This window comes from Euleptes europaea, chromosome 20, assembly GCF_029931775.1.
Source record: "Euleptes europaea isolate rEulEur1 chromosome 20, rEulEur1.hap1, whole genome shotgun sequence".
NCBI lineage: Eukaryota > Metazoa > Chordata > Lepidosauria > Squamata > Sphaerodactylidae > Euleptes > Euleptes europaea.
In genome coordinates this window covers 20,823,707-20,848,718 of record NC_079331.1, presented here as the reverse complement: position 1 = coordinate 20,848,718, position 25,012 = coordinate 20,823,707, and the positions used below count along the sequence as shown (strand labels likewise).

The window sequence follows — 25,012 nt, the reverse complement described above, 5'->3', positions numbered from 1 at the left end:
TGCGACCTTAGCCGCTTCGGCGGCTTTCTGATCCGCAAGAACTTTGGCATTCTCAAGTCTTAGGGCAGCCTCCGCCGTAATGCGCGGCAAAAGTTCCGTCTCCAGGAGTGAGAGTATGGGGTCGGGTTCCCCGCCCAGCAGAGGTTGTACTCGAACCGCCAGTGCGGGTGCCTCGGCTCCAAAAGTCGAGGTCAAAACTTGAGCCAAGGTGGCTACCGGGGTGTCCTTTGTACATTCCACAAGGAGAAGAGCGGTGCTAATAGCGACTCGCTTGGCCTCAGCCTGACAACTGGCTGCATCCGGGATCAGGGAAAAACCCTCCGGCGGGGCTCCCGCCATGGTAGAACTAGAGGAAAGAGTTTCTCGAGAAATAAGATTATCCAAAAGTCCAGTTAGTACTTGTAAATCCTCAGTTGCCAACCGGGCATCGTCCAGTAATTGAAGATCTAAACGAGTATCAGTATCCTCCGACGTCAACATCCAGAGAGTCCCTTTAAGAGATTGCCACTGTTCCTGTACCAGTCCCCTCAAGCGGCAAACCTCTAGGGTAGTCCTGAAGAGTTCAGCGACTATGTCCTGTAACAGGGTGGGATCCTTCCGAGAGGAATCCAGGATAATAGGTCACTCGGAGAGCTTCTCAGCTCCCATCCAAGCGGCAGGCGAACCCTCCTGGGCTCCAGCCTGACTAGTAGTACAATAAAGAAGGAGATGGATAGCTGCCATAATGTAAGCTCCTGACCCTTCGAACCAGAAATCACCACAGAGTCGTATAGAATCCAATCAGATGGCTTTTACTGGTCAAAAAGGCAATACAGTGCATACAGGGAACTATGGCAGCTATGAGAGTCTCACTAGCCGAACGATAATATAAGGCAGTAAATGGCGGGAGATTATACAACATTAGCATACACAGACAGAGTCAACTTTCTCAGGAGCAGTGTTCCCAGGCCTTGGTATGTGTGGTCGGCCTTGAGGCTAGACAGTACAGTACCAACACAGAAACAATACTGAAACCGAGATAGCAGCCTGACATCAACACAGAGAATCCTCACTGTGCAGAAACAGGTGTGTCTAGATTGCATGGTGCTAGGGTTGCCAACCTCCAAGTGGGGCCTGGAAATCTCCAAGAATGACAACTGGTCTCCAGACTACAGAGGTCAGCTAGAACATAAGAAAAACCCTCCTGGATCAGACCTAGGCCCATCAAATCCAGCAGCCTATTCACACAGTGGCCAACCAGGTGCCTCCAGGAAGCCCCCAAACAAGACAACTGCAGCAGCATTATCCTGCTTGTGTGCCACAGCACCTAAGATAATAGGCATGCTACTCTGATCCTGGAGAGAATAGATATGCATCATGACCAGTATCCTGGATCAGACCAAGGCCCATCAAGCCCAGCAGTCAGTTCACACGCTGGCCAACCAGGTGCCGCTAGGAAGCCCACAAGCAAGACAACTGTAGCAGCATCCTCTCTGTGTTCCACAGCACCTAATCAAATTATATATAATATAATTATCATAAGAACATCAGGACATAAGAAAGGCCCTGCTGGATCAGACCCAGGCCCATCGATTCCAGCAGTCTGTTCACACAGCGTCCAACCAGGGGCCTCTAGGAAGCCCACAAACAAGACGACTGCAGCAGCGTTATCCTGCCTGTGTTCCACAGCACCTAATATAATAGACATGAGTAGTCATGATCTAGAGGATGGGCTCTATGAAGGGTTGGCAATTTCAAGGTGGGGACTGGAGATCTCCTGGAATATACGTCATCTCCAGGCTACAGAGATCTGTTCCCCTGGAGAAAATGCCTGCTTTGGAGGATGGACTCTAAGGCATTATTCCTTGCTGGGGTGCTTTCCCTCTGTAAAACCTGCCCTCCCCAGGCTCCACCCCCCAAAATCTCCAGGTATTTCCCAACCCACAGCTGGCAACCCTACGGTGGCATGCTGATCAAAACAGACCTATCTGGCCCAATTCCAAAATGTTCTATACGAGGAATGATTCTATCCACTCACATACTTGGGGGGGGGGCAGGAATTACATTCAAGAGGGTTTATCTGTGGCCTTTTATGCATGGCTGTTTCCCTCGTTGTCACCCCTCCGACGACTTTGGGTCTTTGTTTTGATTATACATGCCGTTTCCGACTGTCAGAGGTCGTCTCGCTCTCCCTGCTCATTTCCACACGTTTTGCCCTCGTTTTCAGGGACCTGTTTTATCACAACGCAGATTTATGAATCTGCGTTTATGAAAACGCAGGCAAAATGTGAGGAAATGCAGGGGGAGAGCGAGGCGGCCTCTGATGGCCGGAAATAGCAAGCATAATCCAAACAAAGACCTGAAGTTGTCGGAGGGGTGACAGCGAGGGAAACACCCTGTGTTAAAAGGCCTGTGTTAGTTTTGTAGGAAGAGTACTTGGTGAAAATCCAAGAAGGCTAAGAAGGGCTCCAAAAGGAACTCTGCACACTTGGTGCATAGGCAACTGGCAGTCAACAGAGGTAAAAAGGGATGTACAGAGAGAGAGAATGAGAGGGGGAATCTTGGAGGAGTCACAGCTCAAAGTCCAGTGTGCTAGGGGAAAGACAGCGGCTTATCTTGCCCAGGAAGCACATTTAGAAACCAAACTAAACAAAGCTTAACGTAGGAGCACAATAAGAGACTTTCCCGATTATGAGACTAGTCCTCAGTAATGCAGCTATAATTTCCTTTCTAGGCTCTTTATTTTTAGATCCACGAGTGTTGTGGTCTTCGTGGTCGAAGTGGAGCGAGTGCTCGGCCAAATGTGACCAAACCGGGGTCCAGATCCGGACCAGGACCTGCCTCGCGGAAAGCCTCCACGACTGGCGCTGCCAAGAAGTGAGCGAGGAAGGCCGGCGCTGCATCGGACCCCCTTGCTCAGGTGACGCCCCTAAACACCCCCCACACACACGACTGATGAATGGCCGCTTGGTCAAATGGACGGGCCCTTTGGAGGCAGTCTAAGGGTCAAACCTGACGAGGTGCGAAGAGTTCAATATACGGAGCTTTCAAACTGGATTGGGGGGGGGGGCTTTTAAATAATGAGATTTCCTCCATTAAAGAACCTGAAGAACCTACCCTAATTTTTGCAGAGATGTTGGTGTGTAGTTCCTGTAGCAGAAATAGTAGGCGTTTATCTATGTTTGTGCCAGCCAACTTCATCCAAAGGTGTTCTCTATCAATACAGTCAAAGGCAGCTGTCAGATCTACAAAGGCCACATGTAAGGATTTACCGTATTTTTCGCTCCAAAGGCGCACCTTTCCATAAGACGCACCTAGTTTTTAGAGGAGGAAAACAAGAAAAAATCTTGTTTTCCTCCTCTAAAAACTTGTTTTATGGAGTGAATGCCGGCTGGGCGCGTGCGTGTCGGGACAGCGTTCCCCGCCCCGACAGCCTGCTGGGAGGTGGGCGGGGCCGCACAGAGCGAGCCAGCGCACGCGCCCAGCCGGCTCTGTGCAGCCCCGCTCGCCTCCCAACTGGCTGTCGGGGCGGGGAACGCCGGCTCGCGTCGTCCCGACGCGCATGCGCCCAGCCGGCAGTCGCTCCATAAGACGCACAGACATTTCCCCTCACTTTTGAGGAGGAAAAAAATACGTCTTATGGAGCGAAAAATACGGTAGTTAGGCCCTTGATACTTTGAAAGGCTAGTTGGTTAAGAATTTGACAGTGGTCGATAGTACATTGCCCTTTTCTAAAGCCTGCTTGTTGTGGATGAATGACATGATTGGAAACCTCCCAGTCCTAATTTGCGTAGAAGGAATTTGCTGTACAGTTTGGCAGCTATGTCCAGCAGGCTTATTGGACGATAGTTCTGAGGGTTTGCTTTATTCCCCCTTTTGTACACAGGGACTACAATACTCCGTTTCCACCCAGTGGGGATAATACCTATTGAATTTACCTGGGTGAAGAGTTTTGCTAAGATGGGTGCCCACCAATCAGGAAAGATTGGGGGAATCAAGTCCTCACCAGGGGACTTTCCAGAAGCGAGGGATGAAATAAGACCTCTGATCTTGGTCTCGGTGACAGGGGGCCATTCTGGCAAAATGGACACATCACAAAGAGGATTCTGACCTAATGCCTCATACGCCAGGGTGGAAGAAATACCAAATACCTGGCTATAATGGGCATGCCAATCTTTTGCCGAGATCTGGGCTTCCAAAGCAAGAGGAGGTCTACCTGACCCAAAAGAGACGAGTTCCCAAAATCGTGCATCCCTCTTTTCCTGCACAGCCAATGCTAGTTCCTGCCACTGTAATTTAGCATGGTCACACTTTTTCTGCCTGAGAAGTTTCTTGTATGCTGATCTTGTATGCTGAGATAAGATGGCTTATAGATGTTCCTTTCTTAAGAACATCTATCTGTCAGGTACAATAAACTAACTCTTTCCTGGCAGTTCTGCATTCCTGGTCAAACCACCCTCTGCGAAAGTGAGTAGTAGTTTTGAAGGGCCTATCATTGGAGAGCAGAGGTTTAAGAAGTTGTGCTATATCTTCAAAATACTTAATTGCATCTGAGCCTTCCCGCAATAGTTCTTGGCATTTGGACCACAAGTTGTCCTTTGCCAAGGATTGGGCAAGGTTGGCTTGGAGCTGTGTGGTCCACCTAAGTCTCCCTGTACCAGGCAAACACACATCTAAAGGATCTGGGGCAGGGCAGAGAAAAATGTTATCCCTGAAACCCAGCAGAAGCCTTAATGGGCAATGGTCACTCTCAGTTCTATTACCAACCTCAAAACTGAGGATGTGGCTTAAAAGAGAGGGTGAAGTTGCTATGTAGTCGATTGTGCCGGCTCCCCGAGTAGATAAAAATGTAAATGTACCACCGGAGGTGTCGAACCTGGTGCCATGAAGAATATGCAACTGATGGATGGATAGCAGTTCTAGTAATTTCAGGCCTGACTTATTTGTAGGGTATCTTGAGTTGTAGTTTGAATCAGAACTGCGGAAAGGAAGGGGTTTAAGTGGGGAGCGGACACAAGAAAAGCCATGCCGGATTAGACCCAGGCCCATCAAGACCAGCAGTCTGTTCACAGAGTGGCCAACCAGGTGCCTCTAGGAAGCCCACAAACAAGACAACTGCAGCAGCATTGTCCTGCCTGTGTTCCACTGCACCTAATAAAATAGGCCTGCTCCTCTGATCCTGGAGAGAATAGAGAATCTTCTTCAACATTTGTTATGGTTTCCAAAGAAAAAAAGATCACATGCTTTAAGCAGATATTTCTCTCTTCATCTCAGTTTGCAACATGAGCTGCTCCATGGGCAGCGTGAATGCGGAGTGTGATGCATGCATGTGTGAGGAACATCTACTCTTCGGAAAAGTCTCACTTCCAGATGGAGCTCCTGCTGCCGGCGCAGCTGTCTACCTACAAGCCAGGACACCTAAGCTATTAACAGTCTCTGACGGGGATGGGACATTTCGGGTTCCTGGGGTGTGTCCCGACGGTCAAACCATTCTGCAGGTCAAGAAGCCAAAATACAAGACTGCTTTGGTCACTGTGCCCACGAGCTCTCAAGTTTCCTCCTCTGTCCATATCCGCTTGAAAAGAGCAGGTAAAGAGCTGTTTCGCGCTTTCACTCAAAGCTGTTGAATTTGAGGTGGCCCTTCCATCTTTCATCTGGGCCCTACTGAGATGTCCATAACAGCAGGAGATATGCCCAATGGGCTATATAATTCCTGTAGAGTCGGAACTAAAACATTCATGATGCATCACGCAGACAGCCTGAGCCGTTGTGCGAGATAAACAAGGTGACAATTGGCTAAAGCTAGATTCCAGTCCAGTAGTACCCTAGAGACAAACACATTTTCAGGGTTTAGTTTAACCTTTTGAGAGTCAACGTTCCCTTCATCAGATACTTTTCAAGCTCTCTTGAAAGCTCTCTTGAGAGCCAGCGTGGTGTAATGGTTAAGAGCGGTGGTTTGGTGACTTTAATCTGGAGAACCGGGTTTGATTCCCCACTCCTCCACATGAGCCGGTGAATCGGATTGGTTTTCCCACTCCTCCACATGAAGCCAGCTAGGTAACCTTGGGCTAGTTACAGCTCTCTTAGAGCTCTGTTGTTCTTCTTCATCATCTTCTATCTGACTGGCTGCTATAATTTCAATTTCTGGGATGCTTGTACCACCCCCTCCACCCCGAGAGCCAGTGTGATGTAGTGGCTAAGAGTGGTGGTTTGGAGCAGTGGACTCTGATCTGGATAACCGGGTTTGATTCCCCACTCCTCCAAATGAGCGGCAGATGCTAATCTGGTGAATCGGGTTGGTTTCCCCACTCCTACACATGAAGCCTGCTGGGTGACCTTGGGCTAATCACAGCTCTCTTAGAGCTGTCTCAGCCCCACCTACCTCACAGGGTGTAGTGGGGAAGAGAAGGTGATTGTAAGCCCGTTTGATTCTCCCTTAAGTGATAGAGAAAGTCGACATATAAAAACTGACTCTTCTTCTATACCAGGGGTGTTGAACTAAATAGTTACGAGGGCCGGATATGACATAATTGTCACTTGGTCGAGGGAATTTTATAACCTGTAGGAATCTCCATAAAACACCCCCACGTCACTGCTAGGGTTGCCAACCTCCAGGTACTTAGTAATCAAACAAAGGCTACAAGTACAAAAAGGAGGGTGAGAAATCAAAGCTATGCATTTGTAAAAGGCTCAATAGAAGCACTGTACACCATGCAAGTTGCAAACAAATCTATTCAGAGGGAAAGCCTAAATAAAAGAACATAAGAAGTACAATCCAGAGCAAGAGGTTGTGTATTCACAATTCAAACATCCATTCAGGTAAGAGTATACATACAAAAAACAACAATTATTCTTCAAGCGCATATGCATTTACAAATTGTAAGTCCAGTAATGGTAAGTATCAAGCAGGGCAACGGAATGAGTTTCAACCGCCATGGGCTTCCGGTAAAATCCCCATTTCACAGATTTTTTCAAGCTTCAATTGCTTCCGTATGCCAATGAGACCTAAAATAGAGATGCAAAACCAACATAGTATCTACCAAATATACAAAAATCCTTCAATATACAAAGTTCACCATAGAAAAATACCATTATAAGAATAGAAAAATATATATCTCTTACATACCATTTTAGGGCTAAGACGTTTATTCCTCTATTAATTATGGACGACTTGGTAAGTGACTTGTGCTATGCATTTCTTTAAGCTATTCTGATTCCACAGGTGTTAGCAATTACCGTAATTCCCCTAGATGAGGTTACCATATACTAGTGTGAACAGGCGCACCAACTTTTTAAAGGAAACTTGAAAGATCCATATATGAATTTAATCCATTGGGGATTATAGTATCAAATAAGAAAATGAAGCGTGATTCTTGCTGGGCCAATATTCTATCTAAATTTAATTGTGGAAGGATCTACCATAATATTGCCATATTACAAAAAATTGCAACTCAGAGTCTGAGTGTTTTAAATCCTTATAATGCGTGAACTTTGTATATAGAAGGATTTTTGTATATTTGGTAGATACTATGTTGGTGAATTGTGAATAATTCACAACCTCTTGCTCTGGATTGTACTTTAGGGCTGTCAAAAAAAAAAAAAATTCGGTACAGTTCGGATTCGGCCGAATTTGGCCCTTGTGGGTTCGGTACGTGCCGAAGTCCGAACTCCCCCACTTCGGATCCGTTCAATTCGGCGGGAATTCAAAGTTCGGGAAAAAAATTCGGCCGAATAAAGCCATTAAAAACACAACCGCGCCTTTCCGCGGCTCTGGGGGGGGGCATTTTTGGGCTTAGAGGTCCCAAACTTTCAGCAGAGCTTCAAAGGACGTATATTGAAAGACTCCCCAAGTTTTGTAAAGATTGGGTCAGGGGGGGCTGAGATATGGGCCCTGAAAGGGGTCCCCCCCACCCTTAATGTGGATCTCTCCGCAGAGCTTGCCGCCCACGCACAAAGCTCCCACCCTGACAAACAGCTGATGAGAGCAAGGGCGGGGCAGGTGCTAAGAACTTTGCAAAGCAACACAACTGCAGAGCAACCCCTTTGCAAATATGCAAAGGGCGGGGCAGGTGTGAAGAATTTTGCAAAACAATACAACTGCAAAGCAACACAAGCACGCAATGCAAAACCTTTGCAACAGTGCATAGCAACACCTGACACCTGGGAGTTTGCATACCATGGAAAGGGACAGAGGCAGCTAGCTATGCATAATGAGCAGGAGGGGGTGGAATGTCTCCTTTTGCATTGGACTTGGGACCAGGCAGATGCATTCTTTAAGTCACCATTTGAAAACCAGTTTTGAGCAAGCATCAATAACCTAACTGATCTTATGAATGAGGAAAAACCTGAAGAATAAAAATGAAGCCCCCCCTCAAACCAGGGAGAGAGAGACTGGAGGGGGAACACACACCCCAGGCAGAACCGGCAAAAGCCCCCTTTGGCTTCCCCCCCCCCACCCACAGAAACTGCTCCCTCCCCACACACACACACAGACTCTGCTTTCCCTCCCACACACACACAGAAAAGAAAAAATATAGATTAAAGCCCCCAAAGGGGTCTTACTGTGGCTGTCTTCTGTTCCAGCAGGAGGGGCTGGGAGGCTGGGTAATCCAATATGATTCCATTTGTATCCAATATAAGATCCATATGTATGCATTTCTCGAGGGTGATCCATTCATCCCAATAGGGGAAAGGGGAAAGCCCATATCTCGGGGGGCCCTGACCCAATGTTTACAAAACTTGGGTGGTCTCTTAAAAAGCCTTGACTGAAGCTCCGCCGAAAGTCTGGGATCGGCACACCCAAAAATGCGCCCCCTGCAGCCATGGAAAGAGAAAAGGGGGGGGAGCCAATATTTCAGCCCCCACTGAACCCATCTTTACAAAACTTGGGTGGTCTCTTAAGAGGGATTCTCTGAAGCTATGACAAAAGTTTGGGGGCTGAACCCCCAAAAAAGTGCCCCCTGCAGCCACGAAAATGGAAAAGGGGGGGAGAGGAAAAAGGGGTGGAGCCCATATCTCGGGGGCCCCTGACCCAATGTTTACAAAACTTGGGGGGTATCTTAAGAAGCCTAGTCTGATGCTCCGCTGAAAGTTTGGGGTCGGCACACCCAAAAATGCGCCCTCTGCAGCCATGGAAAGAAAAAAGGGGGGGAGCCCATATCTCGGGACCCCCTGACCCAATGTTTACAAAACTTGGGTGGTCTCTTAAAAAAACCTGTCTGAATATCCCCTGAAAGTTTGGGGTCGGTACCCCAAAAAATGCGCCCCCTGCAGCCACGGAAAGGAGCGAATGTGCACAAGCACCCCCTCACACACACATGAGGATTTCCCTCTCTCTCTCTCTTTCCCCGGCCGGCCGCACATCAGCTGATTCCTCCAGCACTCAATCCTGACTGATTGGCCAGAAGAAGACCCAGCTTGGCCACCGATTGGCCGGGGGAGGAGAATGCTGCTTACTGACGGTTATGCTGCTTACTGACGGCCGAATTGGCCGAATTTATTCGCCGAACTCCCGAACTCGCTGAATTCGGCCCCCCGGTTGCCCGCCAGTTTTGAGTTCGGATCCGTCCGAACTAAAAACCGCCGAATCAAGGGAAATTCGGCTGATTTTCAGTTCGGGCCGAACCGAATTGACAGCCCTATTGTACTTCTTATGTTCTTTTATTTAGAGGCTTTTCCTCTGAATAGATTTGTTTGCAACTTGCATGGTGTACAGTGCTTCTATTGAGCCTTTTACAAGTGCATAGCTTTGATTTCTCAACCTCCAGGTACTAGCTGGAGATCTTCTGCTATTACAACTGATCTCCAGCTGATAGAGATCAGTTACCCTGGAGAAAATGGCCGCTTGGGCAATTGGACTCTATGGCATTGAAGTCCATCCCCTCCCCAAACCCCGCCCTCCTCAAGCTCTGCCCCAAAAACCTTCCACCAGTGGCAAAGAAGGACCTGGTCACCCTAGTCTCTGCTTAGTTAACCTCAGACTGGGCCATATGAAGATAGCAACAGAGGGCAGCCATGTTGGTCTGTAGTAGAACAGCTAGATTTAAATTCAGGAGCACCTGACACACTGAGATTTAAATTCAGGAGCAACAAGATTTTCAGGGTATGAGCTTTTGAGAGTCAGAGCTGATGAAAGGAATAGGGTTGCCAGGTCCTCCCTGGCCCCTGGCGGGAGATGGGGGGAATGGTTGCCAGATCCAGGTTGGGAAACTCCTAGAGATTTGGGGCTGGAGCCTGGGGAGGACAGGTAGCTCAGTGGGGTACAATACCACAAGAGTCCACCCTTCAAAGCAGCCATTTCCTCCAGGGGAACTGATCTCTGTAGTCTGGAGATGAGCTGTAATTCCGGGGGGTCCCCAGGTCCCACCTGGAGGTTGACATCTCCAGAAAGGAGCTTTAGAACGTAAGACAATAAGACAAGCCCTGCTGGATCAGACCCAGGCCCATCAAATCCAGCAGTCTGCCTACACAGTGGCCAACCAGGTGCCTCTAGGAAGCCCCCAAACAAGATGCCTGCAGCAGCATTATTCTGCCTGTGTTCCACAGCACCTAATATAATAGCTTTGACTCCTGAAAGCCTATACCCTGAAAACCTTGTCACCCCTGTTCTTTGAACTGGGCCCAGCAACAAACTGGGAACAGATGTGTCTGCATCAGGATTTTGAACCACTGGGAGGTTCCTAAGTGTCTTCAAGGGCAATCATAGAATCATAGAATTGGAAGGGGCCATACAGGCCATCTAGTCCAACCCCCTGCTCAATGCAGGATCAGCCTAGAACAGTGATGCCGAACCTTTTAGAGACCGAGTGCCCAAACTGCAACCCAAAACCCACTTATTCATCGTAAAGTGCCAGCACGGCAATTAAAACTGAATACTGAGGTTTTAGTTTAGAAAAAAACAACTCATACGTTAACATCTTATGCTCACAAGCATAAAATGATCCAAATAAAGTAAGGAAAGCAATCCCAAGTGCTTTCATTGATTTAAAATTATTTGGCAGAGAATTCCACACTTTAAGGATTTCATTTTCAGAACTAACTGTACTATCCTTTGTCATCCATAAAATTAAATCATGGCAATGACTGACAAACACCATTTTCCCCCATCTGCATTCTCAAAACTCTGCAGGGGGGCTTATTGTTGAGTTGTGCATCTGAGTGGCAAGTCCAAGGCAAAACCTCCCATTCACAAATGGACAACAACCCCCCCCCCCATGCAGTTTTGAGAATCTGGATGGGGTAAATGTGCATCTCAGTGGCAAGTCCAAGGCAAAGCCTCTCTTTCACAAATAGACAACAAACCCCCCCCCCCAGTCAGTTTTAAGAATCTGGATGGGGTAAATGTGCATCTGAGTGGCAAGTCCAAGCGAAAGAGCCTCCCGCCGCAAGCCTCCCGCAAGCCTCCCGCCGCCCCGCTCCGCCTCAGCAGCAGCGCCGCCGCCCCACCCAGGCGCCGCTCTGGACCCGCCGCCGCCACCGGCCGCTCATGCTCGGCCCCGAGGGCTGCCCTGCCGGCCGCACTGCTACGCCCGCCGAGTCGCCCCCGCCCCTCGACAAAGTTGGCTGCGGCACGGCGGAAACGTGCGCCAAGGCCGCGAGGAGGGGCAGAGGAGGGGGACAGGCAGCCAAGGGGGTGGAGGAGGGGGCGGGGGCGACTCGGTGGGCGTAGCGGTGCAGATGGTGTCGTGGCCGCAAGGAGGGGGCGGGGGATGGGCGGGGGGGCCCGGCGGCTCCACGCGTGCCCATAGAAAGGGCTCGGCGTGCCGCTTGTGGCACGCGTGCCATAGGTTCGCCAACACGGCCCTAGAACATCCCTGACAATTGTTTGTCCAGCCTCTGCTTAAAGACTGCCAGTGAGGGGGAGCTCAACATCTCCCTAGGGAGCCGATTCCACTGTTGAACAACTCTTACTGTAAATTCCCCCCCCCCTAATATCCAGCCGATACCTTTCCGCCCTCAATTTAAACCCAATATTGCGAATCGTATCTTCTGCTGCCAACAGGAACAGCTCCCTGCCTTCCTTTAAGTGACAGCCCTTCAAATACTTCAAGAGAGCAATCATATCCCCCCTCAACCTCCTCTTCTCCAGACTAAACATTCCCCTCAGCCTTTCCTTGCAGGGCTTGGTCTCCAGGCCTCTGATCATCCTCATTGCTCTTCTCTGCACCCGCTCGATTCTGTCCACTTCCTTTTTGGAGTGAGGCCTCCAGAACTGCACACAATATTCCAGATGCGGCCTGATCCATGCAGTGTACAGCGGAACTATGATATCTTCTCTCCTTCCAGACAAACCGTACATGACAAAGCATCCAGAGAACAAAGCCCGAAGAGAGGGGCAGAGTGTCACTTTCTGCTGCCATGCTGACGGAAATCCAGCCCCAGAACAATATATTTGGTAAGCAAATTAATATAAGATCCACTGTGTCGTTTGCCTCTTGGTGCTCCTGATTTATGGTGACCCCATAGGGTTTTTAAGGCAAGAGACTCTGGATTTCCTTGGTGGTCTCCCATCCAAGTACTAACCAGGGCTGACCCTGCTTAGCTTCCGAGTTCTGATGAGATCCAGCAAGGGTGGGCTTGAGTGATGGAGGGAAGTGCTGTGAAGTCTCAGTTGACTTATGGCAACCCCTCATGGAGTTTTCAAGGCAAGAAAGGAACAGAGGTGGTTTGCCATTGCCTGCCTCTGCATAGCAACTCTGGACTTCCTTGGTGGTCTCCCATCCACATACTAACTAGGGCCGACCCTGCTTAGCTTCCCAGATATGATGAAATCAGGCTAGCCTGGGCCATCCAGGTCAGGGCAAGAGATGCTCAGAGGTGGTTTGCTATTGGCTGCCTCAGCATAGCGACCCTGGACTTCCTTGGTGGTCTCCCATCCAAGTACTAACCAGGGCTGATCCTGCTTAGCTTCTGAGATCTGATGAGATCGGGCCAGCCTGGGACATCCAGGTAAAGGCAAGAGATGTTCAGAGGTGATTTGCCATTGCCTGCCTCTGTGTAGCAACCCTAGACTTCCTTAGTGGTCTCCCATCCACCTACTAACTAGGGCCGACCCTGCTTAGCTTCCCAGATCTGATGTGATCAGGCTAGCTTGGGTCATCCAGGTCAAGAGAAAAACCGAGGTGGTTTGCCATTGCCTGCCTCTGCGTAGCAACCCTGGACTTCCTTGGTGGTCTCCCATCCAAGTACTAACCAGGACCAACCCTGCTTAGCTTCCGAGACCTGATGAAATCAGGCCACCCTGGTCCACCCAGGTCAGAGCTGTTTTCCTCTTAATAAAGGGTCATAAAGACATTTTTAGTTCTAAAGTCATAAAGGCAGACATGTTAAGGGGCAAACTAACAACAATACGCGTGAAGCCTCGGGAGGACTATTTGTATCAGGGGAAAAACTGCTTTGGAAAGTGAATTTGAAAAAGCAGAGGCTGGATGGGGAGGAGGTCGCTTAACTCTCTCTTCCAGTGGCCCTTTTTTAGTTGAGATTGCAACCTTATCTTCTTCAGAATCCAAGGTGTGCATTTAGAAGGGTAATTATGTATTTGCAGTTACACCTGGGGAAAACTTTGAGGGCAGAGTAGAGCTAGAAAACCCAAAATGGTAAGAACTCTGGGGGGAAATATCTTTGATACTGGGTTTTTAATTTCATATTTCTGAAATTCTCATAGGTTTCACAATGATACTTTACTGGACCCTTTGCTCTACAAACACAAAGGCAACTTGGTGTTAAAGAACCTGAAAAGGGACCAAGCCGGCCAGTATTTTTGCAAGACCAGTAATGACGCCGGATCCGTGAAGTCACAACCTGCCACTCTCTCATTAGTAGGTGAGATCCTTCTGGAAGCTTGGTTGGAGAAGGAAGAGGAGGCGGAAAGAGGGGGTGGTTTTCTTTGCACGGGGTTGTCCCTGAGCCTTCAGCCATTTATGCATGGCTGTTTCCTGGTGGCCACCTAGCCGACTACTTCAGGGCTTTGATTATGCCTGCACTTTTCGACCAACAGAGGTCCCTCACCAGGTAAAACACGTGGAAACATGCAGGGGAGAGCGAGACAACCTCTGATGGTTGGAAAATGCAGAGGTCGCCTTGCTCTCCCCATGCATTTCCCCAGTGTTTTCTGGATGCTAAATATAACACACTAAACAATGCTCATATTCTGCCCCCAAGGAAGTCGCGTGGGGTAGCGGTTAAGGGCAGCTGACTCTAATCTGGAGAACAGGGTTCGATACCCCACTCCTCCACATGAAACCTGCTGAGTAACCCTGGGCCAGTCACAGTTCTCCCAGAACTTTCTCAGCCTGACACAGATGCATGAACATCAGCTGTGACTTGACAGCACACACACACACACACACACACACACACACACACACACGGAACGAGCATTAATCACCTTGGTCCAGAATTCAGATTTGTCATTTGCCCTATATAACAGCTCTGCCTATGGTTTTAGAAACAACCAGAGCAAGCCAAGATGGTGGGCACTGAAATACCCACACTGTGTACTAACAAACAAACTCTTATTTCAACAGCAAAGGACGACCCCCCCTGCAACCCCACGCCCGACAGCTATCTCATCCGACTGCCACACGACTGCTTCCAAAACGTAACAGGCTTTTACTACAACGTTGGTAGGTGCCCGTCCGACACCTGTGTGGGAACGTTAGACAACAGTCTTCGGTGCAAAGATGCCACCACTTATTGCTGTGGGGTGTCCAAAACAGAGACACAAGAAATAAAGTGCGCTGGATACACGCTTCCCATCAAAGTGGCCACCGAGTGTGGGTGTCAGCAGTGCGTTGAAACCAAGGCCACCATTCGAGGAAGAGCCGTGGCTTCCGATTCCGGGGAGCCCATGAGGTTTGGTCATATATACATGGGGGACAACCGGATCAGCATGACGGGCTACAAGGGGACCTTCTCTATCCAAGTGCCCACCGACACAGACCGGCTGGTTCTCACATTTGTCGATCGCCTGCAGAAGTTTGTGAACACCACAAAAGTGTTGCCTTTCAACAGAAACGGTGGGGCTGTCTTCCATGAGATCAAGATGTTAAGGAAGAGCCCATCCATTACACTAGAATCCACAAAGGCCAGCTCGATCACCTTAGGTGAGATGGAAGGAGATGATCCAATAGCCACACTGGAAATTCCTCCCAATACATTTTATAGACAAAATGGAGAACCTTACTTGGGGAAAGTGAAAGCCAGTGTGACCTTCCTGGATCCAAGGAACTTCTCCAGTGCAGCCGCAGCACAAAGTGACCTGAATTTTGTCGATGACGAGGGCGACATGCTCCCGCTGCGGACGTACGGCATGTTTTCTATGGATTTCACCGATGAAACAGCCACTGAGGCACTCAACGCAGGGAATGTAAGAGTCCATCTTGATTCCACTCAGGTCAAGATGCCAGAACATCTGAAAGGGATGAAGCTTTGGTCTCTAAATCCGCACACAGGTTTATGGGAGGAGGAAGGAAAATTCCATCTCGACCAAAGGAGACGTGGCAAGCGAGAGGAGAGAACGTTTCTGGTGGGCAATATGGAGATAAGAGAGAGGCGGCTTTTCAATCTTGACGTCCCGGAGACCAGAAGGTGCTACATCAAGGTGCGGGCTTACAGAAGCGAGAGATACCTGCCCAGTGAACAAGTTATGGGGGTTGTGATTTCCGTTATCAACCTGGAACCAACACCGGGATATGCTACCAATCCAAGGGCTTGGGGCCGTTTTGACAGCGCAGTCACCAGCTCCAACGGAGCTTGTGTGCCAGCTTTCTGCGATGACCAAAACCCAGATGCCTACAGTGCTTATGTCATGGCAAGCCTGGGGGGAGAAGAACTTGAAGCTGTCCCCTCGTCCCCCCGGCTTAACCCTCTTGCAATTGGAGTCCCGCAACCGTACCTCAACAAGCTGAAGTACATGCGAACGGACCACCTGGATCGAAATGTCAAGAAGACAGCTTTCAGGATCAGTGTGGCCAAACCTACCCCCAACGCTGCCGAAGAGAGCAATGGTCCCATCTACTCATACGAAAAGGGAAGAGAATGTGAAGTAGCGCCATACTTCGCTGCTCACTTCAGGTTCTACCGAGTAGAGGGGGACAGGTATGACTACAACACAGTTCCTTTCAACGAGGATGATCCCATGAGTTGGACAGAAGACTACTTGGCCTGGTGGCCAAAGCCGACGGAATTTAGGGCATGTTACGTAAAGGTGAAAATAAATGGGCCTCTTGAGGTTAATGTAAGGTCTCGCAACATGGGTGGTACGCATCCAAAAACTGTCGGCAGGCTGTATGGCATCAGAGATGTGCGAAGCATCCGGGACTTGGACCGACCCAATCTTTCAACGGCGTGCCTGGAATTCAAGTGCAGCAGCATGCTGTATGACCAAGAACGTGTGGACAGGACACTGGTGAAAATTATTCCACAAGGTAACTGCTACAGAGAAAGCGTCAACGGCATGCTACATGAATATCTCGTGAATCATCTCCCAGTGGCTGTGAATAATGACTCCAGCCAGTACACTATGCTGGCTCCTCTCGATCCTCTTGGCCACAACTATGGGATCTACACCGTTACGGACCACGATCCTCGGACAGCCAAGGAAATAGCTCTGGGCCGATGTTTTGATGGAACATCTGACGGGTCTTCCCGAATTATGAAGAACAACGTGGGCATAGCATTGACTTTTAACTGTCAGGAAAGAGACGCTCAGCAACAAAGCGTCTTCCAGTCGCTGAGAAACCTGCCTGGCCAGTATCCAGCAAGCCCTCTTCGAGAAAGAATTGCCATAAGGAGGCCAGGCAGAAGCAGGGTGGTTCAGATCCAAGGGAAAGGTGTGCCTTCAGTTAGAATTGCACAAAGAGTCCAGTGAGATTGCGCTCGTTGAGCCCTTACTCTATGGGAGAGCAAGCATCATGCCTATCTGTGCACGTCAACGACAGGGAAGGGTCTACGTGACGACGAGCAGAATCTTTCCCAAAATTGAAACAAAAGGAAAGCCCTCTACATAGATGAAGTTGCCCCACCCCGTGCCCTTCGCAGACATCTGGGTCTCATCCTGAAAGTGCATTGAAATGTTTGTAAATAACCAGTATTTGATTCACTATAATCAGAAGGCAGGGGTTCACATATCTAAGCACCCAGCAGTCCAGGGCATCTAAAAAAAATTGAGCCTGACAAAAGGCCCCACTTGTCAATGAAGATTATGACTTCCGGGCGAGTTCGAATCCTGGACCTTTCAGTTCAGCACTGCCTGAAAGGTGAATGGTAACAGGTCAGATTACCCAAAACAAAATTTTCCTTGCATGGGTATGCTAATTTCTTCTGCCCTCCAGTTTTGCGGGCTTGCAAATATTTTTTGCACCCCTGTTACAAATGGTGCCTACTTACAAACAGGCCTCAGTCCATTTGCTTAGGGCCCAAATCATACACCATTAACAAAGAGCTGCCTTAGGCAACAAGGGAAAGACGGGGCATAAATATTTCAATCAACAAATCTCCAGTTCTGGTTTCAATCAAGGATTGAAGTTTTGAATTGCATTTTAAGACAATAGCATCCCAAAGATCAGCTGTGTTCAAACCTCTGCCTTGCAACTATGATTTTGTATTTCTGCAGAACATTAAATGCTGTAAAAAGGTAGCATTGTGGGGGGGGGGGCACATGGGCTGTAAAGGAATGTATATAAGCTAATTCCCTGGCAACACAGACTTGCCAGTCTAGTTAGCCAACGGTAACCAATAAAAAGGAATAAAGCGATTCCTTCATAGTGAACTGAACTGTAAGAATTTTGTACTTGAAATGTGAATAATGATATTTATTGCCCCTGTTCACTCTCTAACTGTGTGTGAATTCATTGGTAAGGATTCGTGGATTAACTCACACTTTTGTAGCGCTGCCCAAAACCTACAGGAAGCCTATTGTCCAGGGCCGGTGTCAGAACATCCTTATATGGGGCAGTCAGTGGCCAGGCCCCACAGCTTCTGGCAGGGCTCACTGCTCCCAACTCCCCCCCCCCAATGCCCTTTCCTTGCCTACTCATTTGCCACCAAGAATGCCAACCTCCAGGTGGGGATTCCCCAGAATTACAGCTGATCTCCAGACAACAGAGATCAGTTGCCCTGAAGAAAATGGATGCTTTGAAGGGTGGGCTCTATGGCATGGTATCCCACTTAAGTCCCTGTCCTCCCCAGGCTCCATCCCCAGATCTCCAGGAGTTTCCCAGCCTGGATCTGGCAACCCTGCTCCCACATTCCAGTGGCCAGGGGGACCTGGCAAACCTATTAGGGATACCAGCCACCAGGTGGGACCCCAGAATTACAGCTGATCTCCAGACAACAGAGATCAGTTCCCCTGGAGAAAATGGCTTCTTTAAAGGGTGGACTCTATGGCATACAGATGCCAACCTCCAGGTGGGGCCTGGGGATCCCCCAGAATTACAGTTTACTGCCAGACAACAGATCTCAGATCCCTTAGAGGAAATGACTGCTATGGAGGGTGGGGTCTATGGCATTGTACCCCACTGAGGTCCCCGTCCTCCCCAGGCTCCATCCCCAAATCTCCAGGAGGTTTCCCAGCCTAGAGCGGGCAACCCTATGCCCCCACCCTCCGCTGATGGTCGAGGGGCGGGGGCGGGACCTGGCAACCCTAAATCCATGTAATGCCTTATATTAGGTACCAATCACATTGACCCAAAACAATTGACTCCAAAACAATTGACTCCAGAACTCTTCCTCAGGCTAGATGTTCCAAAATTTGGAAAAAAAGATCATAGCATCAGTTGGAAGGAACCACCAGGGTCATCTAGTCCAACCCCCTGCACAATGCAGGAAATTCACAACTACCTCCCCCCACACACAACCTAGTGACCCATACTCCATGCCCAGAAGATGGCTAAGATGCCCTCCTTCTCATGATCTGCCTAAGGTCATAGAATCAGCACTGCTGACAGATGGCCATCTAGCCTCTGCTTAAAAACCTCCAGGGAATGAGCACTTACCACCTCCTGAGGAAGCCTGTTCCACTGAGGAACCACTCTGTTAGATAAAGGGTGGAGAGCAGATTCTCCAGGCCAGTGTTACATTTGGATCTTGCACGCAATGTTACGTGCCAATTTGGCCAGTTCTACAGATGCCAACCTCCAGGTGGGGCCTGGAGATCTCCTGGAATTACAACTGATCTCTAGACATCAGAGATTAGTTGCTGTAGATCATGAGAGGGAGGGCAGGAAGGGTTGCGTCAGTGATTGGCTCTCATGGTCCTTTCTTACACACCCAAGGAAATGCTGATTGCCCTTTGGGGTCAGGAAGCATTTAGCCTCTGCCAGGGATCCTGGAGGATTTTTTTGGGCCATCTTCTGGGCATGGTCACAGCGGGTGTGGCAGGGAGGTAGTTGTTAATTTCCTGCATTGTGCAGGGGGTTGGACTAGATGACCTTGGTGGTAACTTCCAACTCTTTGATTCTATCTGCTGGGAAAAAATGACAGCTTTGGAAAGTGGATTCTATGGCATCACATCTCCGCTGAGGTCAGTCTCCCCAGGTTCCATCCCCAGATCTCCAGGAGTTTCCCAGCCTGGAGCTGGCAACCCTACCCCCGACGATGACAATCCCATTCGCCACCCATGCACCCAGCTGCACACGCTGCCCAGTGCCATCAGGGAAAGGGCTGTGGGGCAGTGCAGGTGGATATGAACATGAGTAGTGGGTGAGCTTGCAAGCAGGCCAGAGGAAGGAGGCACAGGCAGGTAGTAAGATACAGGAGTGCTTGGGCAGAGAAGCGGACTGCTGGGTACTCTACCCAGCACCCCCCAAAAATCTGGAACAGGCCCTGCTATTGCCAGTAACAATCAGATGCACAACTCAACAATAAGCCCCCCTGCAGAGTTTTGAGAATTCAGATGGGGAAAATGTACAGTGTTTTTCAGTCATTGTCATGATTTAATTTTATGGATGCCTTACTTTTTCCCCTCCTCAGAGGCCATGTCTACCCACTGGCTTTCTTGGCGGTAGACCTGGACTCCGAGGAGGGGAAAAAAGTCCCCCTTCAGAGGCCAGGTCCATCAATTGGCTTCTATGGGCCTCCGGAGGCCAGGTCTACTGCCAAGAAAGCCAATGGGTAGACCTGGCCTCCCAATGGGACTCAGCCAGAGGCCAGGACTACCAATAGGCTTTTATGGCTGTAGACCAGGCCTCCAGACGAGGACTCCGGACGGGGAGGGGGAAATGGCAGGGACTTGCAATTTAATTTTTATCAATAAAAAAGATCATTATTAAGTATATCAAGTTTTATTCAGTGTACCTATAGTTTAATTAAGACTTAAAACTTTAATTAAAGTTGATTAAGTTAATAAACAATGTACCTACCTATATAGTTTAAGTTTAAAAAATTTGGCTCTCAAAAGAAATCTCAGTTGTTGTACTGTTGATATTTGGCTCTTTTGACTAATGAGTTTGCCGACCCCTGCCTTATCCGAACTGCTTGGGACCAGAAGTGGTCCGTATTTTGGATCTTTCAGTATTTTGGAATTTCTGGTCCCCAGCTTGAGGCAGGAAGAGTGAAGCAGCTTCTAGCAGGCATGCCAGTAGTCGTCTCCTCCTCCCCAGAAGGAAAGCTGGCGTCCCTTTTTGCCCCTCCCCATCCTTTCCCATCCTCCTTCCTGTCTCCTCTGTTCCCACAGCACCAAGGATGGGGGGGGTGCTTTCTCCCTCTGTCTGGCCTGACTGTATCTCTTTGTCCCCCGTAGATAAAGTGGGTTCCCATAGCCAAACTTAGGAGAGGCTGGGCGGCACAGATCTGCCTGCCTGCCAGCTCAAAAGGTCCGGTTTTCGGATCAGTCTGGATATCAGATGTCTGGATAAGGGATATTCAACCTGTACCATGAACCATGCCGAGATGTCATTTACCAAGGCCATTCATGGGCCTTTTCCTCCACCCTAAAATCCACAGACATTCAGTAAAATGATTCAACAGAAGCACACCAGTCACCCCTTTGGCGGAAATTTTATTGTGGTTTTAACAGGCAAAATCCCATTTCCCAGCCCGCATGTTGTATTGCATCAATAGATCAATCTTAATGTTTATAGTGGAAGCCAGCGTGGTGTAGGAGAACCAGTGTGGTTTACTGGTTAAGAGCAATGGTTGGAGCAGTGAACTCTGATCTGGAGAACCAGGTTTGATTCCCCACTCCTCCATATGAGCGGCGGAGGCTAATCTGGTGAACTGGATTTGTTTCCTCACTCCTACACATGAAGCCAGGTGGGTGACCTTGGGCTAGTCACACTCTCTCAGCCCCCACCCCCCCAGGGTGTCTGTAGAGGGAAGGGGAAGGCAATTGTAAGTTGGTTTGAGTCTCCCTTAAGTGGGAGAGAAAGTCGGCATATAAAAACCAACTCTTCTTCTTCTATGCTGGATTTTTAGGTACTATTTTTGCTGCTTTGGCAGCCAATTTTAGAAGAAGAAGAGTTAGTTTTTACATGCCGACTTTCTCTACCACATAAGGGAGACTCAAACCGGCTTACAATGACCTTCCCTTCCCCTCCCCACAACAGACACCCTGAGAGGTAGGTGGGGCTGAGAGAGCTCTAACAGAGCTGTGACTAGCCCGAGGTCACCCAGCTGGCTTTGTGTATAGGAGCGGGGAAACAAATCCAGTTCACCAGATTAGCCTCCGCTGCTCACGTGGAGTGGGAAATCGAACCCGGTTCTCCAGATCAGACTCCAAATCTTGAGTACCTCTTGCTGGCGCCAAAGCTGATCAAAGCAGTACACGATATTCCCTCACTATATAAGAAATGGGGAGCACAGGGTGCCCTCTGCTGGGTGCCTATTACACAAAATAGCCATCACTCGGACAGGAGGGTTGTATGGGCAGAGCCATCCTGTATACCAGGGGTGAGGAACCTTTTTTCGGCCAAGGGCCATTTGGATATTTATAACATCATTCGCGGGCCATACAAAATTATCAACTTAAAAATTAGCCTGCTATATTTGGTCAAACATTTAGCCAAGAGGCACGACCGGAGACGGCTCCGAGTGTCTGCCACGTAGAGTGACTCGCTTTCGAGCTCTGCCATCCCCAGCTGGCCCCAAGACATTCAGGCAAGGCAGCAAACACAAGATGGAGTGAGTGACAAGCCGCTCGGGGCTTGTAGGCAAAGGAGCCCAGTAACGCCCTGATCTGGCACTTTCCCGCCCTATTGCAGGACTTAGAAGGGAAAGAACCAGAAGGGAGAGGGGGTATCGACCAAGCCCCTAGCAGGCAGCTGCCCAGATGACCCCGCCCCAGTGTGGGCAAGCAGGCGGGCATCCAACCAGTGGCGCACTCAACCACCTGGTGGCACAGGATGGTCGGTTGCACCAGCTGGGCGCAGCCGTCCAGCTGCACGCTGGAGTTGCTCCTGCTCTGCATGGTCGGGGCTGGATTCTACAGCCGGCTCCTGCTACCTCCGCCTGCAGGGATGAAATGAGGACACACTGGCTAAGAACTGCCCCCCCCCCCGGCGCATTCTGGCCCTGCCTCCTTTAACCCCTCCATTGTCGCCACTTCCACCTCCAGCCCTCTTGTAGTACAGAGGGAATATGTTTCTCCACCCCCCGGGTGGGAAAGGGTTAACAGTTTCCTGGGCAGTCCTAGCAGCTCCATAGCTAACAACTCTTCTTCAAGGGGAAAAAGGTTCTTTTTCTCGGCAAAACAAACTCACATCTGCCTTGAAAAGAGGGTATTCTTGTCTGTGGGGAAGGGGCAGATCGGCAGTCTTAGATCCTTCTGAGCTAGAGATTTGCCAGGACCCACGAAGGGCCAGACCAAATGATTTTGCGGGCCTTATACAGGCCCCGGGCCTGACATTCCCCACCCCTGCTGTATACCTTACAAGGACCCCAAGGGGTTTTTGGGGATGGGGGGGAAGTGTTCCTCTCTTCACTGACTCATTGCATAGGCACACATTCCCTGCGAGGGAGGGCTAGGCCAGTCAGCACCAGGAGAGTGGGCAGCATGCACCCACATCAAAAATCTCCCAAAAGGGGATGCTTTCATTTCACCCATAGACCCGAATGGTTGTGGCTCACTCTCACAGCAAAACAAAAAATGAAGGGGGGGGGGAGAAAAAGAAGAGGTGGTTTTTATACCCTGCTTTTCTCTTCCTTTAAGGAGTCTCAGAGTGGCTTACAGTCACCTTCCCTTCCCCATGACAGGCACCTTGTGAGGTAGGTGAGGTTGAGTGAGTTTGGAGAGAACTGTTACTAGCCCAAGGTCACCCAGCAGGCTTCATGCGTGGCAGTGGGGAATCAAACCCAGTTCTCCAGATTAGAGTCCAGTGCTCCGAACCACTACACCACACTGGGTCTCAACTGAGTCTTTAATACGAGACTTTCTGGAAGTTACAAGAAATGTCTCCAGACTACAGAGATAAGAAGAAGAGTTGGTTTTTATAACCTGCTTTTCTCTACATTTAAGGAGTCTCAAAGCAGCTTACAATCGCCTTCCCTTCCTCCCCCCACAACAGAAACATTGCAAGGTCAGTGAGGCTGAGAGAGTTCAGAGAGAGTTGTGAGTAGCCCAAGGCCACCCAGCAAGCTTCATGTGGAGGAGTGGGGAATCGAACTTGGGTCTCCACATCAGAGTCTGCCTGCTTCTGGGTTCAGAGCACGACAGAACTTGGGTCTTTAGATGCACCTGGATCAGGACACAGCTATATTTTGGTCTCAGAACCTTGTCTGAAAACACATGACATAGAGTGGTGCAGTAGTTGAGAGCGTCAGGCTAGGATCTGTGAGACCCAGTTTCAAATCCCCACTCTGCCATGGAAGCTTGCGGGTGACCTTGGGACAATCACTCTCCCTCCACCTAACCTACCTCACAGGATTGTTCTGTGGGTAACAAAGGAGGAATGATGTAAGCCACTTTGGGTCCCTGTGGCCAAGAGAAAGGTGGGGCATAAGTGAGGTATATAAATAAAAAGCAATTTTGCTGAAGGTGAGTGGATGGCCAGTGGCTGAGGGGGAAACTGCCCGGGAGCCCCAAACCAAATAGAACCTCTGGAGATCTGTGACATGATACTCATTACTGTTATAAAACTCTACTCATTCCATAATGCTAGCCTGTAGGATGCATATTACAGGTTCACACATGTATGCGTGGATAACCCCCCCCCCCCGGTTGCTACTGGGCATGCCCCATCCCACAGGCATGGCATTCCAGAGGGAATTTAGGCCACAAAAAGCTTCTAAGGTCTTTTATGCATGGGCGCTTTGACTTATTTTCTCCACTGGTCAGACTCAGTTTTCGCTGGGGTTATGCCTGAGTTTTCCATCCCTTAGAGATGACCTCACGGCCAGCCCATGCAAAGTCCGGGTATTCCCGATCCTGTTGTAACGCAATTCTTCAATCTCCCCTCAGATCAGCCCGGGTCAAATCGACCCCATTTCCATGCATAAGCCAAAGCGCGGGAGAGGGGAGATAGGGGGTGACGTTTTTCTCACAGTAAGCACTACAGCGTTTTCAAGGAGCAGGGACTCAGGCGCTTCTAGATTTCTACTGGTGATTCTGCAGTACTCCGGAAACCCGAGGACTTTCTCCAGGGCAAACAATAACATGCACAGCATTTTTAGGATTCGGAACAGAAAAGTGTGGGTCAAGAGAGCCTCGAACCCCAGGTAAAACTCCCATGCATAAAAGACCTAAGTCTTTGTTCAGGAACTGCAAGAAGGAATGCTTCAGAGAGCCACATGTACAAAAATAATTTATTGCCCAGTGATACAGCAAGGGTGCGATTGCTGCCTTAGCAGCTTTGCAATCCTGCACTTTTAACACAACGAAATGCATCATTTCTTCATAGGGTCAGGATCAGGCTGCTAGTAAACCCGTCTTGGAAAGCTGAAGGTCAATTTCCAAGCCCCCCCCCCCCCCGAATTCACCATTCAGGGTTCTCTGGCAGCCTGAATTCCTCGGGGAGACCCACCACAATCATGTGACAATACCACTTCTGCCAGATTTGGCTCCTTTCACCCTTCCACTGTTACAGTTCTCAGGTGTGCT

General features: G+C 49.4%; 1 protein-coding gene across 1 annotated transcript in view; it reads left to right on the top strand.

Annotated features, from left to right (window-relative positions):
- Nucleotides 1-16,849, top strand: part of CILP (cartilage intermediate layer protein) — a 31,377-nt gene extending 14,528 nt beyond the window's left edge. Inside the window, exons 6-10 of the mRNA XM_056866112.1 lie at nt 2,714-2,899; nt 5,254-5,568; nt 12,265-12,373; nt 13,643-13,800; nt 14,505-16,849. Of these exons, the coding sequence (XP_056722090.1) occupies nt 2,714-2,899; nt 5,254-5,568; nt 12,265-12,373; nt 13,643-13,800; nt 14,505-16,849 (3,113 nt within the window). The remainder of the gene's footprint in view (nt 1-2,713; nt 2,900-5,253; nt 5,569-12,264; nt 12,374-13,642; nt 13,801-14,504) is intronic.
- The last annotated feature ends 8,163 nt before the right edge of the window (nt 16,850-25,012 follow it).